The sequence below is a fragment of the Lagenorhynchus albirostris genome, chromosome 8 (assembly GCF_949774975.1).
Source record: "Lagenorhynchus albirostris chromosome 8, mLagAlb1.1, whole genome shotgun sequence".
In the NCBI taxonomy this organism is placed as follows: Eukaryota; Metazoa; Chordata; class Mammalia; order Artiodactyla; family Delphinidae; genus Lagenorhynchus; species Lagenorhynchus albirostris.
Genome location: NC_083102.1, coordinates 54175350 through 54194467, shown reverse-complemented (window position 1 = coordinate 54194467; position 19118 = coordinate 54175350). Strand labels below are relative to the sequence as shown.

Below are 19118 nucleotides of genomic sequence, written 5' to 3'. Positions count from 1 at the left end.
AAGAGCTCTGTGCAAAGGTAAGAGCAAAGATTTAATTCCCAACTAAAATGAAATCCAAACTGTATTGTGAGGTATTAAAACATGGCCCAAAGATTATTTGACATTCTTCACTAAGAGGTACAGTCTGTGTTCCCCTCCCCTTGAATCTGGTCTCTTCAAATACTTGATAAATAAAGTAGGTGAAAGTGACACTGTGCCAGTTCTGGGCACAGGCCTTAAAATATAGGCAGCTTCCACTTTCTGTACCTTGGGATCTTCCCAGACCGGGGCACGAATCCGCGTCCCCTGCGTCGGTAGGCAGACTCTCAACCACTGCGCCATCAGGGAAGCCCTATCACTTTACTTTTAACCTAAGTCTTTATACTTAAGGTGGGTTTTTGGTAAACAACATATAGTTGGGTCTTGTTTTTTATCTACTTTGACAATATCTGTCTTTTAATTGGTGTATTTAGACCAATTACATTCTAAGTGATTTTCATATAAGTGTATTAATAGCTATCCTGTTTGTAAACTGTTTTCTATTCATTGTACGTCCTTTTCCTTCTTTTTCTGCCCCCTCTGATTTTAATTGAGCATTTTATATGATTCCATTTTATATCTTTTTAGTGAATCATATATGGATCCCTCATATCCCAGTCCAGCTGTGCAAAATGATACCACATGGAGCAAAAACAAGCTTTTCCTGTCCGGCCCTTTCCCAAGAGTAGGTTCATGAACAAAATAAATGATAGTTGTTGTTTTAACTCTCTAAGCTTTGGGGCGGTTCATCTTGCAGTAATATGTAAGCAGAACATTCCTAAGACGGTCCTCAAGGCCTTGCCAACTTTTCAAAACTCAGTTCATACCGATCTCCCCTGAACTCCCAGTCACATGGGGCTCTCCAAGTCTGTAGAAAATACCAAGCTCTTCTTAGGGGTCTGGCCTGAAACACTCTTATCCGTGCTCTTTACCTGGTTGGTCACATCTCCTCCTTCAGATCTAAGTGTAAATGTCCCCTCATCAGCAAGGCTTCCACTGTCCATCCAACTAAGGTATACTCATTGCCCACCTCTCTCCCTCACATAAACATATATAACCCACCGCTCTCTTAGTTATTTTTCATAGCTCTCTTTTCCTCTTTGCAATTTAAAATTACAGATGTATCTGCTGACTCGAGTAATCTTTGCCTTCCCCACTAGATGACAGGTTCCATGGAAAGAGAAACTCAGTTTTGCCCACCATTACATATCCATTGCCTGGCCCAGTACACAGAACACAGTATGGGCTCAGTAAATGTCTCCGACGGAAAGAGCTCTTTTAAATGCGCAATGCCTCTCTGCATTGCTTGTTTAGACCAGGGCTTCTCAACTTTGGCACTATTGACACTTTGGACCAAACAATTCTTTGTTGCGGGAGACTGTCCTGTTCATTTGTACGATGTTTCACAACATCCCTGGCCTCTAGATGCCAGTAACACCACTACCGCTCCCTGAGTTATGAAACCAAAAATGTCTCCAGATAGCAGCAAATGTATCCTGGTTTAAAATAAAAGGATGACAGTAACAATGAACAACTCAGGAATGTGGGTTTGCTTTAAACTGAAACCAATCTTATCGTCATGTCCTTCCCCTGGTCCTCCTCAAAAACCACTTAAACTGAACTAAGTGGTTTAAGTGGGAGAGAGATTCTAGGAGCCCTGACATTATGATAATTGGAAATTTCTACACTAACTCTTTCAAAATATTCCTCCACTATCCAAGGAATGCCTCCATTTTCACCAGCTGGACTACAACTCTGAAGACAGGAAATATCACTGATTGTTTTGAGGGTCTCCCAATCAAATGATCAAAGACCCTGATAATAAAAATGGCTAACAGAGGCCAACATTAAAACACTGTCTAATACAAAAGTTATCCCTGTACAGTTTGGTCTAATAATTGAAATCATGGTTCTTGCTTAAACAATATACTCATTGTCACTTTTGTCAAAAAGATTAGGTATTGTTTGTTTATCTGCTGCAAGCTAAATGGAACCAGCTGTACCCATGAACCAGCTCCTAATGCCTTACATTCTTCCTGAAAAGGAAGTCAGGGCTGAATCTGCAATTTGAATAGGCTTTAAGGTTTTTGAAAATAAAATTAGCAGATGTTGGTGGGTGGGCTATTATCCTCCTTGGAGTAGGTAAGGATAAGAACTCTACTTTCATCTGTACACAAGGAGCACCAGATCTGAAAATCACATGACACAAAGTCCATTCATTTCATTAGGTTTTTTTTAAAAATCCAGTTTCTCTTGCACACTGTAATGCCATATTTTATGCATTAAATTACAAAGTTAACACTGATTGTATTATCATAGTATGATGCCATTTTCATATCCTGTGACTAATAGTGTGGTTACAGGCTTGATCTTTGAAGTGAGCTGTGATAATAAGCCTATGGACCCAAAGTCTAAAAGAAATCAGAGCAGACCTAATGAGAAACAGAGAGTGCAGCAGAGCCCGTAAAATGTAATCAGATTTGCCTCTCTTTTGTACAGAGTTCCTGTTTCTGGGTAGATAACCTCTCAGGATGCTGGAAGTCGGCATGACAGTCCAGGTGTCAACACTTAAGATTGAAACGTCAGTGAACCAGGAGTCCAGTGTTTTCCATCTGGGGATTTCTGACTTTCAGAATTCTTCAAACTCCTCCTGATAGTGTTTCAGTGGAGCTGACCTTCAGGGCCAGCAGTAAGAGCCACCTCTTCAATCTCACAGATTCTGAAAAGGTGGGTGACTGCTGCTGCCTTTCTTCTTGCTGCTGCTTGTTTTAATTAGCAGTATTTCTTCCTCCTATTTCTCAGGCGGCTTTGAAGAGCTCTTTGAAATGTATTTAGTGTATTTCAGTCTTGGTTTGGCCTAGTCTCTCAATTTATGAGGTCGCTGAATTCAAGTTCAATGATTCAGCACACACTGGCAGAATGAAATGCTAAGAGAAGACTGGCATTTTCAGTCACATAAATCTCGTGTTACATAAAGTGACCAAATTCCTCCATTGCTCTTATGGACCTGAGATAACAATTTACAGCTGGCATAGACCAGTTTGGGCCGGCTCCTCTGTTTAGCGGGCTCCCGCAGGAGTAAGGTTTTGGCATCTTCACCTCAACAGAAACTGAAGATAAGCAGGAAAAAATGACCAGAAATCAGGATCATCTGTGGGAGGACTTAGTCTGAGTAAGTCCAATACTCTAATTCCAGAGACGGAACAAAGAGCAAACTTTTTCTTTCTGTAAATGACACTAGAAGCATGAGAAAGGCAAAGCAAGCAGCTGCAGCCTCACGATCCTTTACAGTAGGAAGGAAAAGAGAGGAGTCTGTCCCAGGCAAGAGTAAAGGTTTATAGCTTCTCACCACTCGGGGAAGGGTGTAGAACCCGGGAGAACTGGGGGTTCAGGCATGGGGTCGGGAGGAACTCGGGTGCACTCCAACTGCAGATCCCAGTGCGCTGAGGAACACACAGGTCCCACCGTACTCCGAGTTTGGGAGTTGAGATGGCTGGTGCTCATAGCTCTTAACTACAACAGCCAGGCATCCGTGGGTGCTCACATATAAACAACCCACCAACCTGTCCAAATTATATTGTCTAATGCCAATCCCACTTGAACACTCAAACATAACACTTTCGCTTTTATCAAAATTTGCACAATAATTCAAATAAATAATTAATTTTACTTTAAGGCCCTCAGGCTTTAACAGATTTTGTGAAGAGTCTGGTGAAAATTTCATTATACGTGGTTAGAGGACCAAGTCCCAAAAGGGAACTCTCCCAAGGAGTCCTACAAATATACACAGTGATGAGGGAGGCTTGATTTAAAAGCACATGAGGCTGTGAATTCAGTCACCACTGGAGAGCACACATTTAAAATACTTTATTCAACCTCATCTTCTCTTCCTTCCTTTTGAAACCCCACAGCATTTTACCTGGGCCTTTCTTACTGCATTCTATCTTATATAGAATACACTACGTTCTAACTCATACAGAGTTCTTTACATATAGGGACCGTCTCCCGTCCAGACTGTTAAGTTTCCTGAGGGCAGAATCTGTATCTAAATTCCCTCTTTTTCACCTACAGCATAGAAGGGGCATAAAAACAACATAACAAACACTCGTCATTAATTAAATAAGCTAAAAAACTGTTAACCAGTCTCTTAATGTATTGATACAAATGTCCTTGGGAAACAGATGATTTCAAGGGGCTGAACTAAAGACATTTTTAAATGCCACATGTTTTAAAATGTAGCATATTATACACTGCATGATTTTTTAAAATCCTAAATTAAATGCTACAGGGATTTAGAAGAGAGAACATAACCAGGAAATCAAACTAGGATAAAGATTAGTAGCAAGAGTGATGATAAACTGCCTCCCTTCCCCAGACAGAAACACACACATGCACAAAGAAAGTATTAAGAAGCTGGAGAACACTGGTTTCAAAACAAAACAAAACAAATCTCTACTCAAATATAAAACCGTGGGAAGTTCAAAGCTTTTTTTTTTTAAATAGGAAAACTTATTTGTGAGTGTTGTATGTTGAAATGGTTGCAGTTAACCAGCCACATTCTTCAGAGGCAAGCTCATTACCAAGAGGGCTACACAGTACAGGAATCTCAGTCAACTTCTCCCCAACCTATGTATCCCTACAGGAATAAGAAACTCAAGAGAATTCAAGAGTAATAAAAAGTCTTTGTACTTCTTCTCAGGTTTCTAAACAATGGCTGGCAGCAACTGTATCAAAGTCAACAATTACACAAATCTTTTGATGGGGGGATATCCTTTGCTCATATATTTGAACCATGAAATAAAAGACGACTTACATATATCATAAATGGAGATGAAGAAGAATATTATCATGAACACAATGCCAAATTAGTGAGGTTTGAAATTAATGAGTGTTATAGATTGAACTGTATCCTCCAAAAAAGAAATGTTGAAGTTCTAACCCCTAAAACCTCAGAATGTGACCTTATTTGGAAATAGGGTCTTTATAGAAGTAATCAAGCTAAAGTGAGGTCATTACAGTGGGCCCTAATCCAAAATGACTAGTAGTCTTATAAAAAGGGGAAATTTGGATGTGGAGACAAACACACCAAGAGAGAGAACACCATGTGACCACAAAGGCAGACATCAGGGTGATGCATCTACGAGCCAGGAATGCCAAAGATTGCCAGTACACCGCAGAAGCTAGGAGAGAGGCATGGAACAGATTCTCCCTTACAGGACCAACCCTCAGAAAGAAACCAACTCTGCCAATACCTTGATCTTAGATCTAGCCTCCAGAACTAAGAGATGATAAATTTCTGTTGTTTTAGCCACCCACTCTATGGTATTTGTTTTAGCAGTCCTAGCAAACGAATACAATGAGGTTTATTGCAAAATCCAAACTTGACACCTGTAATTCAATACACATATATATAAAATGCTCACCAACTGAGTATCATGGGTATCTCTACAAATGCCATGCAGCTTTGTTGCAAGATAATGATAGCTGCTCTTGGGGTAGATGCTAAATATAACGTTTAAAGATGGAGGCAGGGATGCAGACAGCTATGGGAAAGTGGTGAGGCGTACTGGAACAGGGATCCTAACATTCAGTTGACTCTTTAAATTACATAGTGCTTTAGGAGACACACCAAATTCAGCTCTCTTAATGTTGCTAGATGGCACGTAACTGTTGTTCTTTGGCCTGACCTTGCCACCATAAAGCAAATAAGCACAAGCAGCCTGCCATCTCCTAAAGCAGGTGAGTGGTCAATGGCTTTCATCTCCAGCTGGAGGAAATTAAATAGTACATGTGACCAGCAAGATTTAAACTGCTTGAGAAATGCTGACAAGATACATTGAGACCTGATGGAGTGAAAAGTATTAACTGTCCAGAACTATCCTTCTCAAAGATTGCAGTCTTTCTTTTATTTGGGCATAATAAATGGAGAATGTTTCAACTATCTTTCAAGATTTTGTCATAAATCTTAAAGTTAAACATTTAATAGTTATTATCTTGCATCTGGAAATTAGCTGAGCATATCTCTGGTGGGAAGGCACTTCAAAATGACTGGTTTGTTTCCTTATAATGAAATAGTACGTTTGCTTCTGTTTGATCCACCATTAAAACAAATCAGAGCATCTGGGAGAACCATCTGGAATACTCAACAAGGACCAAGTCTTTCCAAGAAGGCCTTATCCTGTGGAAGCAGTATGTAAAATGGTTAGGAAAAGATGACCTCAAACCATAAAGACATGAGCCAAGACAAGTTCTGTCACTAATAACCTGTACTGACTTGGACAAGTGACTAAATTTCTCTAAGCACCAAGATGTCTGGTCCAGCAGAGATTATAATAATATAAAAATGGGACCTTTCTTATAGAGTATTGTGAAGAATAAATGAGACAATGAATACAACATATTTTACACAAAGTAATTGCTTAATCCAGTGTAGTTATCTTCACCTTATTAACATGAAAGGTTCAAGTAATTTTTACACAGTAGAGTACTATTTTTCCTTAGGAAAAAATACAAAAACTTGGGACACCACCACTATTGAAATTAACTCAACCATTTATGCCATTACCATGACATTCCATAATGCTTAAGAGACACAGTGAAGTCATTAACAGCCCTCTAGATTTTTTTTTTCCTTCCCCATCATATTTTTCTTCTATTCAAATTTTTTAAAGGCTTTTTTTTGGGCAAATGTCTAAGAGTCAAAATTAATACTCAATTTTGATCTACAGCATTTCTGAATTTCCTTACTTACATATCTTCCTTTATCAGGAATGTTGCTTCATCTTAACTTGAAAACTATGAACAAAGGTATAAGACTGCATTCCAGAAAAGCCAAAGAATACCTAAATAAGCACATAGTCAAAATTTCCAATTATGTGTTTAAAATGATCCTTCAGAGAATTGTCTTCTCTCTTTAATTACTTAGCTTAGTTAGTAATTCAATTACTGCTGAGTAATTAGTTAGAATTTCCTATCTTACACAATGACTTAAAAGGGAGACAATAACAAGGATAGTTTAGAAAAAAATTTCTCAACACTGCTTGGTACTGTTATTAAGGTAAAATGAGGCTTTTGTCTCCTGTAGTTATTTCAGGAAGAGTATTAAAAGTTTCTACAAGCTACATGCCACCAAATCTGTGCTCTTATTCAATATGGGAGAGGGAGGAGGCCTATCAGAAACATATAGGGGCAAGCTTTTTAAGAACCCAAATCTGTGCCCTGACCCTGAGAGAATGTGGGGGAAGAGGACAAAGGGGGGAAGAGTTGTTTCTCTGTGTGGAAATATATGCGGCATGACGCCAAAGGACACAGGAAGAAAGAGTTTGCAGTTTGTTTAATTAAGTGACTTCTGAAAGATGGAGTAAAAGCTCAAGTTAAAAAGATGTCAGGAATAATCAATACATTTGGCTTTGTCAAATCAGTACTCTTATTCTTAAGCAAATGCTAAACCTCCATGAGAAATTAATCACATCATTCACCTGGAAATGAATTCTCATTTGAGGGTTCCAATGAGAGAAAGAGAAAACAAAGTTGGAAGAGAGGAAGGACAGAAAAGATAAATTGGACAGGTCTGCAAAACTGTTTGCTCACGGAGAAAAGCAATTCTTTTACAACTGTTAAAACAATGACAACAACGATAACAACAAAAAACCTGAGGGAGGAAAATCTATTGTGTATTAAATAAAAATTATTTAAACATACTGTTACTTATTAGTAAGAGAACAGGTATATTTTACATGTGAAATATTCAAAAATTTATGAACTTACTTGCTTTTTCCTTTGTATACTGTAGCATAAGATCCTTCTCCTAGTTTTTCCAGTTTTTCATATGAGTCAGCTTTTCCAAATTTGGGACTTGTTGGCTAAAAATGAAGCAGAGGGTAAACAAAATAGATTGTATCAGACAAATTAACAATGAATAGGGGGGACGAGGGGAAGATGGCGGAAGAGTAAGACGCAGAGATCACCTTCCTCCCCACAGATACACCAGAAATACATCTACACGTGGAACAACTCCTACAGAACACCTACTGAACGCTGGCAGAAGACCTCAGACCTCCCAAAAGGCAAGAAACTCCCCCACGTACCTGGGTAGGGCAAAAGAAAAAACAGAGACAAAAGAATAGGGATGGGACCTGCACCAGTGGGAGGGAGCAGTGAAGGCCGAAAAGTTTCCACACACTAGGAAGCCCCTTCGCGGGCGGAGACTGCGGGTGGCGGAGGGGGAAAGCTTCGAAGCGGCAGAGGAGAGCACAGCAACAGGGTGCGGAGGGAAAAGTGCAGAGATTCCCGCACAGAGGATCCATGCCGACCAGCACTCACCAGCCCGAGAGGCTTGTCTGCTCACCCGCTGGGGCGGGCGGGGCTGCGAGCTGAGGCTCGGGCTTTGGTCGGAGCGCAGGGAGAGGACTGGGGTTGGCGGCGTGAACACAGCCTGAAGGGGTTAGTGCACCACGGCTAGCCCGGAGGGAGTCCGGGAAAAGGTCTGGAGCCGCGGAAGAGGCAAGAGACTTTTTCTTCCTTCTTTGTTTCCTGGTGCGCGAGGAGACAGGATTGAGAGCGCTGCTTAAAGGAACTCCAGAGACAGGCGCGAGCCGCGGCTAAAAGCACGGACCCCAGAGACGGGCGAGAGACATTAAGGCTGCTGCTGCCGCCAGCAAGGGGACTCTGTGCGAGCACAGGTCACTATCCACATCCCCCTTCCAGGGAGCGTGTGCAGCCCGCCACTTCCAGGTTCCTGGGATCCAGGGACAACTTCCCCGGGAGAACGCACGGCGAGCCTCAGGTTGGTGCAACGTCGCGCCGGCCTCTGACGCGCAGGCCCGCCCCGCACTCCGTGCCCCTCCCACCACCACCCCCACCCCCACCCCCGGCCTGAGTGAGCCAGAGCCTCCTAATCAGCGGCTCCTTTAACCCCGTCCTGTCTGAGCGAAGAACAGACGCCCTCCAGCGACCTGAACGCAGAGGCGGGGCCCAATCCAAAGATGAGCCCCTGGGAGCTGTGCCAACAAAGAAGAGAAAGGGAAATCTCTCCCAGCAGCCTCAGAAGCAGCGGATTAAAGCTCCACAATCAACTTAATGTGCCCTGCATCTGTGGAATACCTGAATAGACAACGAATCATCCCAAATTGAGGTGGACTCCGAGAGCAAGATTAATTATTTTTTCTCCTTTTCCTATTTTTCTGAGTGTGTATATGTATGCTTCTGTGTGAGATTTCGTCTGTATAGCTTTGCTTCCACCATTTGTCCCAAGATTCTATCCGTCCATTTTTTTAAATTTTTTTCTTAATAATTATTTTTTAATTTAATAACTCTATTATATTTTACTTTATTTTACTTTATCTTCCTTCTTTCTTTTTTCCTTCCTTCCTGCCTTCCTCCCACCGTCCCTCCCTCCCTCCCTCCTTTCTTTCTTTCTTTCTTCTTTCTTCCTTCCTTCCTTCCTTCTTTCTTTCTTTCTTTCTTCCTACTTCTACTAATTCTTTCTCTCTACTTTTTCTCCCTTTTATTCTGAGCCACGTGGATTAAAGGCTCTTGGTGCTGCAGCCAGGAGTCAGTGCTGTGCCTCTGACGTGGGAGAGCCAACTTCAGGACACTGGTCCACAAGAAACCTCCCATTTCCACATAATATCAAACAGCAAAAATCTCCCAGAGATCTCCATCTGAACGCCAGAACCCAGCTTCACTCAACGACCAGCAAGCTACAGTGCTGGACACCCTATGTCAAACAACTAGCAAAACAGGAACAGAACCCCACCCATTAGCAGAGAGGCTGCCTAAAATCATAATATGTCCACAGACACCCGAAAACACACCACCAGACGTGGACCTGCCCACCAGAGAGACAAGATCCAGCCTCATCCACCAGAACACAGGCACTAGTCCCCTCCACCACAAAGCCTACACAACCCACTGAACCAACCTTAGCCACTAGGGACAGACACCAAAAACAAAGGGAACTAGGAACCTGCAGCCTGCAAATAGGAGACCTCAAACACAGTAAGATAAGCAAAATGGGAAGACAGAAAAACCGCAGATGAAGGAGCAAGATAAAAACGCACCAGACCTAACAAATGAAGAGGAAATAGGGAGTCTGCCTAAAAAAGAATTCAAAATAATGATAGTAAAGATGATCCAAAATCTTGGAAATAGAATAGACAAAATGCAAGAAACATTTAACAAGGACCTAGAAGAACTAAAGATGAAACAAACAGTAATGAACAACACAATAAATGAAATGAAAAATACTCTAGGTGGGATCAATAGCAGAATAACTGAGGCAGAAGAACGGATAAGTGACTTGGAAGATAAAATAGTGGAAATAATTACTGCAGACCAGAATAAAGAAAAAAGAATGAAAAGAACTGAGGACAGTCTCAGAGACCTCTGGGACAACATCAAACGCACCAACATTCGAATTATAGGGGTTCCAGAAAAAGAAGAGAAAAAGAAAGGGACTGAGAAAATATTTGAAGAGATTATAGTTGAAAACTTGCCTAATATGGGAAAGGAAATAGTTAATCAAGTCCAGGAAGCACAGAAAGTCCCATACAGGATAAATCCAAGGAGAAATACGCCAAGACACATATTAATCAAACTGTCAAAAATTAAATACAAAGAAAGCATATTAAAAGTAGCAAGGGAAAAACAACAAATAACACGCAAGGGAATCCCCATAGGGTTAACAGCTGATCTTTCAGCAGAAACTCTGCAAGCCAGAAGGGAGTGGCAGGACATATTTAAATTAATGAAGGAGATAAACCTGCAACCAAGATTACTGTACCCAGCAAGGATCTCATTCAGATTTGATGGAGAAATTAAAACCTTTACAGACAAGCAAAAGCTGAGACAGTTCAGCACCACCAAACCAGCATTACAACAAATGCTAAAGGAACTTCTCTAGGCAAGAAACACAAGAGAAGGAAAAGACCTACAATAACGAACCCAAAACAAATTAAGAAAATGGGAAAGGAACATACATATTGATAATTACCTTAAATGTAAATGGACTAAATGCTCCCACCAAAAGACACAGACTGGCTGAATGGATACAAAAACAAGACCCATATATATGCTGTCTACAAGAGACCCACTTCAGACCTAGAGACACATACAGACTGAAAGTAAGGGGATGGAAAAAGATATTCCATGCAAATGGAAACCAAAAGAAAGCTGGAGTAGCGATTCTCATATCAGACAAAATAGACTTTAAAATAAAGACTATTACAAGAGACAAAGAAGGACACTACATAATGATCAAGGGATCGATCCAAGAAGAAGATATAACAATTGTAAATATTTATGCACCCAACATATGAGCACCTCAATACATAAGGCAAATACTAACAGCCATAAAAGGGGAAATCGACAGTGACACATTCATAGTAGGGGACTTTAACACCCCACTTTCACCAATGGACAGATCATCCAAAATGAAAATAAATAAGGAAACACAAGCTTTAAATGCTACATTAAACAAGATGGATTTAATTGATATTTATAGGACATTCCATCCAAAAACAACAGAATACACATTTTTCTCAAGTGCTAATGGAACATTCTCCAGGATAGATCATATCTTGGGTCACAAATCAAGCCTTGGTAAATTTAAGAAAATTGAAATTGTATCAAGTATCTTTTCCGCCCACAACGCTATGAGACTACATATCAATTACAGAAAAAGATATGTACAAAATACAAACACATGGAGGCTAAACAATACACTACCTAATAACGAAGTGATCACTGAAGAAATCAAAGAGGAAATTAAAAAATACCTAGAAACAAATGACAATGGAGACATGACAACCCCAAACCTATGGGATGCAACAAAAACAGTTCTAAGAGGGAAGTTTATAGCAATACAAGCCCAACTTAAGAAACAGGAAACATCTCGAATAAACAACCTAACCTTGCACCTAAAGCAATTAGAGAAAGAAGAACAAAAAAACCCGCAAAGTTAGCAGAAGGAAAGAAATCATAAAAATCAGATCAGAAATAAATGAAAAAGAAATGAAGGAAACGATAGCAAAGATCAATAAAACTAAAAACTGGTTCTTTGAGAAGATAAACAAAATAGATAAACCACTGGCCAGACTCATCAAGAAAAAAAGGGGAAAAACTCAAATCAACAGAATTAGAAATGAAAAAGGAGAAGTAACAACTGACACTGCAGAAATACCAAAGATCATGAGAGATTACTACAAGCAACTCTATGACAATAAAATGGACAACCTGGAAGAAGTGGACAAATTCTTAGAAATGCACAACCTGCCAAAACTGAATCAGGAAGAAATAGAAAATATGAACAGACCAATCAACAAGCACTGTAATTGAAACTGTGATTAAAAATCTTCCAACAAACAAAAGCCCAGGACCAGATGGCTTCACAGGCGAATTCTATCAAACATTTAGAGAAGAGCTAACACCTATCCTTCTCAAACTCTTCCAAAATATAGCAGAGGGAGGAAAACTCCCAAACTCATTCTACGAGGCCACCATCACCTTGATACCAAAACCAGACAAGGATGTCACAAAGAAAGAAAACTACAGGCCAATATCACCGATGAACATAGATGCAAAAATCCTCAAAAAAATACTAGCAAACAGAATACAACAGCACATTAAAAGGATCATACACCATGATCAAGTGGGGTTTATTCCAGGAATGCAAGGATTCTTCAATATACGCAAATCAATCAACGTGATACACCACATTAACAAATTGAAGGAGAAAAACCATATGATCATCTCAATAGATGCAGAGAAAGCTTTTGACAAAATTCAACACCCATGTATGATAAAAACCCTGCAGAAAGTAGGCATAGAGGGAACTTTCCTCAACACAATAAAGGCCATATATGACAAAGCCACAGCCAACATCGTCCTAAACGGTGAAAAACTGGAAGTATTTCCACTAAGATCAGGAACAAGACAAGGTTGCCCACTCTCACCACTCTTATTCAATATAGTTTTGGAAGTTTTAGCCACAGCAATCAGAGAAGAAAAGGAAATAAAAGGAATCCAAATCAGAAAAGAAGAAATAAAACTGTCACTGTTTGCAGATGACATGATACTATACATAGAGAATCCTAAAGATGCTACCAGAAAACTACTAGAGCTAATCACTGAATTTGGTAAAGTTGCAGGATACAAAATTAATGCACAGAAATCTCTGGCATTCCTATACACTAATGATGAAAAATCTGAAAGTGAAATCAAGAAAACACTCCCATTTACCATTGCAACAAAAAGAATAAGATACTAGGAAAAAACCTACCTAAGGAGAAAAAAAGACCTGTATGCAGAAAATTATAAGACACTGATGAAAGAAATTAAAGGTGATACAAATAGATGGAGAGATATACCATGTTCTTGGATTGGAAGAATCAACATTGTGAAAATGATTCTACTATCCAAAGCAATCTACAGATTCAATGCAATCCCTATCAAACTACCACTGGCATTTTTTACAGAACTAGAACAAAAAATCTCACAATTTGTATGGAAACACAAAAGACCCCGAATAGCCAAAGCAATCTTGAGAACGAAAAATGGAGCTGGAGGAATCAGGCTCCCTGACTTCAGACTATATTATAAAGCTACAGTAATCAAGACAGTATGGTACTGGCACAAAAACAGAAAGATAGATCAATGGAACAGGATAGAAAGCCTAGAGATAAACCCACGCACATATGGTCACCTTATCTTTGATCAAGGAGGCAGGAATGTACAGTGGAGAAAGGACAGCCTCTTCAATAAGTGGTGCTGGGAAAACTGGACAGCTACATGTAAAAGAATGAGATTAGATCACTCCCTAACACCATACACAAAAATAAGCTCAAAATGGATTAAAGACCTAAATGTAAGGCCAGACTCTATCAAACTCTTAGAGGAAAACATAGGCAGAACACTCTATGACATAAATCACAGCAAGATCCTTTTTGACCCCCTCCTAGAGAAATGGAAATAAAAACAAAAATAAACAAATGGGACCTAATGAAACTTAAAAGCTTTTGCACAGCAAAGGAAACCATAAATAAGACGAAAAGACAACCCTCAGAATGGGAGACAATTATTTGCAAATGAAGCAACTGACAAAGGATTAATTTCCAAAATTTACAAGCAGCTCATGCAGTTCAATAACAAAAAAACAAACAACCCAATCCAAAAATGGGCAGAAGACCTAAACAGACATTTCTCCAAAGAAGATATACAGACTGCCAACAAACACATGAAAGAATGCTCAACATCATTAATCATTAGAGAAATGCAAATCAAAACTACAATGAGATATCATCTCACACCAGTTAGAATGGCCATCATCAAAAAATCTAGAAACAATAAATACTGGAGAGGGTGTGAAGAAAAGGGAACCCTCTTGCACTGCTGGTGGGAATGTGAATTGGTACAGCCACTACAGAGAACAGTATGGAGGTTCCTTAAAAAACTACAAATAGAACTACCATATGATGCAGCAATCCCACTACTGGGCATATACCCTGAGAAAACCATAATTCAAAAAGAGTCATGTACCAAAATGTTCATTGCAGCTCTATTTACAATAGCCCGGAGATGGAAACAACCTAAGTGTCCATCATCAGATGAATGCATAAAGAAGATGTGGCACCTATATACAATGGAATATTACTCAGCCATAAAAAGAGACGAAATTGAGCTATTTGTAATGAGGTGGATAGACCTAGAGTCTGTCATACAGAGTGAAGTAAGTCAGAAAGAAAAAGACAAATACCGTATGCTAACACATATATATGGAATTTAAGAAAAAAAAAATGTCATGACGAACCTAGGGGTAAGACAGGAATGAAGACCCAGTCCTACTAGAGAACGGACTTGAGGATATGGGGAGGGGGAAGGGTGAGCTGTGACAAAGCGAGAGAGAGGCATGGACATATATACACTACCAAATGTAAGGTAGATAGCTAGTGGGAAGCAGCCGCATAGCACAGGGAGATCAGGTGGGTGCTTTGTGATCGCCTGGAGGGGTGGGATAGGGAGGGTGGGAGGGAGGGAGACACAAGAGGGAAGAGATATGGGAACATATGTATATGTATAACTGATTCACTTTGTTATAAAGCAGAAACTAACACACCATTGTAAAGCAATTATACACCAATAAAGATGTTTAAAAAAAACCCAAAAAAACAATGAATAACCCAATTTTGCTGAAAATGTAGATTCTGTCAGTTTTTAAATAACTTTTTTCTGATACAAGAATGTTTATTTTTAAAAACAACATAATAAATATTCAGGGTACAAAACTCAGAAAATGCAAATGAACACAGTACAGAAGTTTAACTTTACCCATAATCTAATCACCAACAGGAAGCCACAATTAATATTTTGATAGCTCTTCTTCTACTGCTATCTGTATACTGATGATTGCTTTTTAACATAAATTTATTGCTTTTTAACATAAATTTGTAACCTGCTATTTATTAACTCAATATATTATAAATATTTTCCATGTTATTATACAGTCTAAATTAGGGGCTGGAAACCAGCCACTACCGATGTTCATATATCCCATAAACTTAGAAAGGTTTTTATATTTTTTTAATGGGGGGATATCTAAAAAAGAATAAAATTTCATAGCATGTGAAAATTATATGAAAAACAAGTTTTAGTGTCCTGAAGTTTACTGGAACACAGTCACACTCATTCATTTACATATTGTCTTATGACTTTCAAGCTACAAGAAAATTATACTTGCAACAGAGATCATATAGCCAACAAAGCTGAAAATATTTACCTGACCCCTGTCGTAAATCATGACTATAAAATTCAGTCATACAAAGTTACTCCTCTGTTACCTTTTAGCAGTAATGCAAACAAATAATCAAAATATTCAGATAACACTAATTAATACAAAAGAAACTCTCTTATGCTTACATACACCAATCCTTAAGCTGCAACAAAATCCCTCTTCCTTAAGAAACTGTACATTCCATCATGACCACAAAAGTGCTAAGAGTGAGTGGTCTCAGAACTCTTGCTGTGCTAAACTCCCATCCCAACGTTCACCAGAGAGCAAGAAAAAGGGAGTATTGTCCTCCATGAGGACAAATTGCCTATTATTTTAATGTCACTATAAAAAGATAATATCAAAGCATATTAAAAATGATAATTGTATAAGGAATTAATAACATTTTTAAAGGATTATGTAATCACAGTTATAACTATATTTATAAAAAGTTACTAATGCTTATGATGCTCCGTGAGAAACCAATTTTAGAAACTTAAGGAAAGAACTCCTTGCAGAAAGTTTATAGTACACTATTCTTGACCCTGAGCTCTTATACCACTTACGAAAAAACACAACATACTCACAATGCATCTGACTCCCATGGTTTATAAGGATTCTATTTGGCAAATTGAGCAATGCTGCTTACCTTCGTCCCCCCGCCCCCCGCCCAATGCCACATAGTGAATGAAAAGATATTTTTCAAAAATAATAAATTAGGAATAGGAATGTGAAACAAAAGAGTGTCAATATCTAACCAGATATTTAGAGGAATTCTAAAAGATAAAAAGTAATCAGAATGAAAACTTCAGAGAAAAGAATGGGGGAATTTAAAGCCCTAACATGTAGGGGAAGACTAGTACAGATAAAAGAAGCAGGAGTCTCTAGGTAAATATGAGACTTATCAACACAGGAGAACACATGATGTCCTCCCAAGCAAACTGCAGGAACTTGTGAAGAGGAGACAGCAGAGAATGTAGGTATTCAGGCTAGAAGGGCAGAGCAAGGACTCAAGTAGCCAATACCAGAGAAAGGATGACATATCCCATCCCCAAACTACAATCCCTGCCTCTCTCACACAATCACTAGAGACAATTTACAGAAAACAGAATTAGCTGATAGCAATTCTAAAATACAAAAATGAGTACACAAGCAAAAATCACGAATCATTTCAGGAACACCAACAACTTGAAAGAAAAGTATAAAATTCAATGGGCAAAGAGATAAACCCTCGCACCTATGGTCACCTAATCTATGACAAAAGAGGCAAAAATATACAATGGACAAAGACAGCCTCTTCAATGAGTGGTTCTGGGAAAACTGGACAGCTACATGTAAAAGAATGAAATTAGGACACTCCCTAACACCATTCACAAAAATAAACTCAAAATGGATTAAAGACCTAAATGTAAGACCAGACACTACAAGACTCTTAGAGGAAAAAGTAGGCAGAACACTTTTTGACATAAACCACAGCAACACCTTTTTTGACCAACCTCCGGGAGTAATGAATATTAAAACAAAAATAAACAAATGGGACCTAATGAAACTTAAAAGCAAATAAACAAAAGCATATAAACAAAATTGATAAACCATTAGCCAGACTCATCAAGAAAAAAAGGGAGAAGACGCAAATCAATAGAATTAGAGGGGCTTCCCTGGTGGTGCAGTGGTTGAGAATCTGCCTGCTAATGCAGGGGACACGGGTTTGAGCCCCGGTCTGGGAAGATCCCACATGCCGCGGAGCAACTAGGCCCATGAGCCACAACTACTGAGCCTGCACGTCTGGAGCCTGTGCTCCGTACAAGAGAGGCCGTGATAGTGAGAGGCCCGCGCACTGCAATGAAGAGTGGCTCCTGCTTGCCACACCTAGAGAAAGCCCTCGCACAGAAACGAAGACCCAACACAGCAAAAATAAAATAAATTAATTAATAGAATTAGAAATGAAAACAGAGAAGTAACAACTGACACTGCAGAAATACAAAGGATCATGAGAGATTAATACAAGCAACCATATCCAATAAAATGGACAACCTGGAAGAAATGGACAAATTCTTAGAAAAGCACAACCTTCCAAAACTGAACCAGGAAAAAATACAAAATATAAACAGACCAATCACAAGCACTAAAATTGAAACTGTGATTTAAAATCTTCAAACAAAAAAAGCCCAGGACCAGATGGCTTTACAGGCAAATTCTATCAAACACTTAGAGAAGAGCTTACACCTATCCTTCTCAAACACTTCCAAAATGTAGCTTTTGACAAAATTCAACACCCATTTATGATAAAAACCTTCCAGAAAGTAGGCATAGAGGTAACCTACCTCAACATAATAAAGGCCACATATGACACATCCACAGCCAACATCGTTCTCAATGGTGAAAAACTGAAACCATTTCCACTAAGATCAGGAACAAAACAAGGTTGCTCACTCTCACCACTATTATTCAACATAGTGTTGGAACTTTTAGCCACAGCAGTCAGAGAAGAAAGGAAATAAAAGGAATCCAAATCAGAAAAGAAGAAGTAAAACTGTCACTGTTTGCAGATGACATGATCCTATACATAGAGAATCCTAAAGATGCCACCAGAAAACTACGAGAGTTAATCAATGAATTTGGTAAAGTAGCAGGATACAAAATTAATGTACAGAAATCTCTTGCACTCCTGTACACTAATGATGAAAAATCTGAAAGAGAAATTAAGGAAACACTCCCATTTACCATTGCAACAAAAAGAATAAAATACCTAGGAATAAACCTACCTAAGGAGACAAAAGACCTGTATGCAGAAAACTATAAGACACTGATAAAGAAATTAAAGATGATACAAACAGATGGAGAGATACACCATGTTTTTGCACTGGAAGAAGCAACACTGTGAAAATGACTATACTACCCAAAGCAATCTACACATTCAATGCAATCCCTATCAAACTACCAATGGCATTTTTCACAGAACTAGAATAAAAATTTTCACAATTTGTATGGAAACACAAAGGACCCCGAATAACCAAAGCAATCTTGAGAAAGCAAAACGGAGCTGGAGGAATCAGGCTCCCGGACTTCAGACTATACTACAAAGCTACAATAATCAAGACAGTATGCTACTGGCACAAAAACAGAAATATAGATCAATGGAACAGGATAGAAAGCCTAGAGATAAACCCACACAGATATGGTCACCTTATTTTTGATAACGGAGGCAAGAATATACAATGGAGAAAAGACAGCCTCTTCAATAAGTGGTGCTGGGAAAACTGGACAGCTACATGTAAAAGAATGAAATTAGAACACTCGCTAACACCATACACAAAAATAAACTCAAAATGGATTA

The 19118-nt window shown here is 39.1% G+C and overlaps 1 protein-coding gene across 1 annotated transcript in view; it reads right to left on the bottom strand.

Annotated features, from left to right (window-relative positions):
* Positions 1 to 19118, bottom strand: part of CDK14 (cyclin dependent kinase 14) — a 581983-nt gene that overhangs the window by 405812 nt on the left and 157053 nt on the right. Inside the window, exon 4 of the mRNA XM_060157002.1 lies at positions 7786 to 7880. Within this exon, the coding sequence (XP_060012985.1) occupies positions 7786 to 7880 (95 nt within the window). The remainder of the gene's footprint in view (positions 1 to 7785; positions 7881 to 19118) is intronic.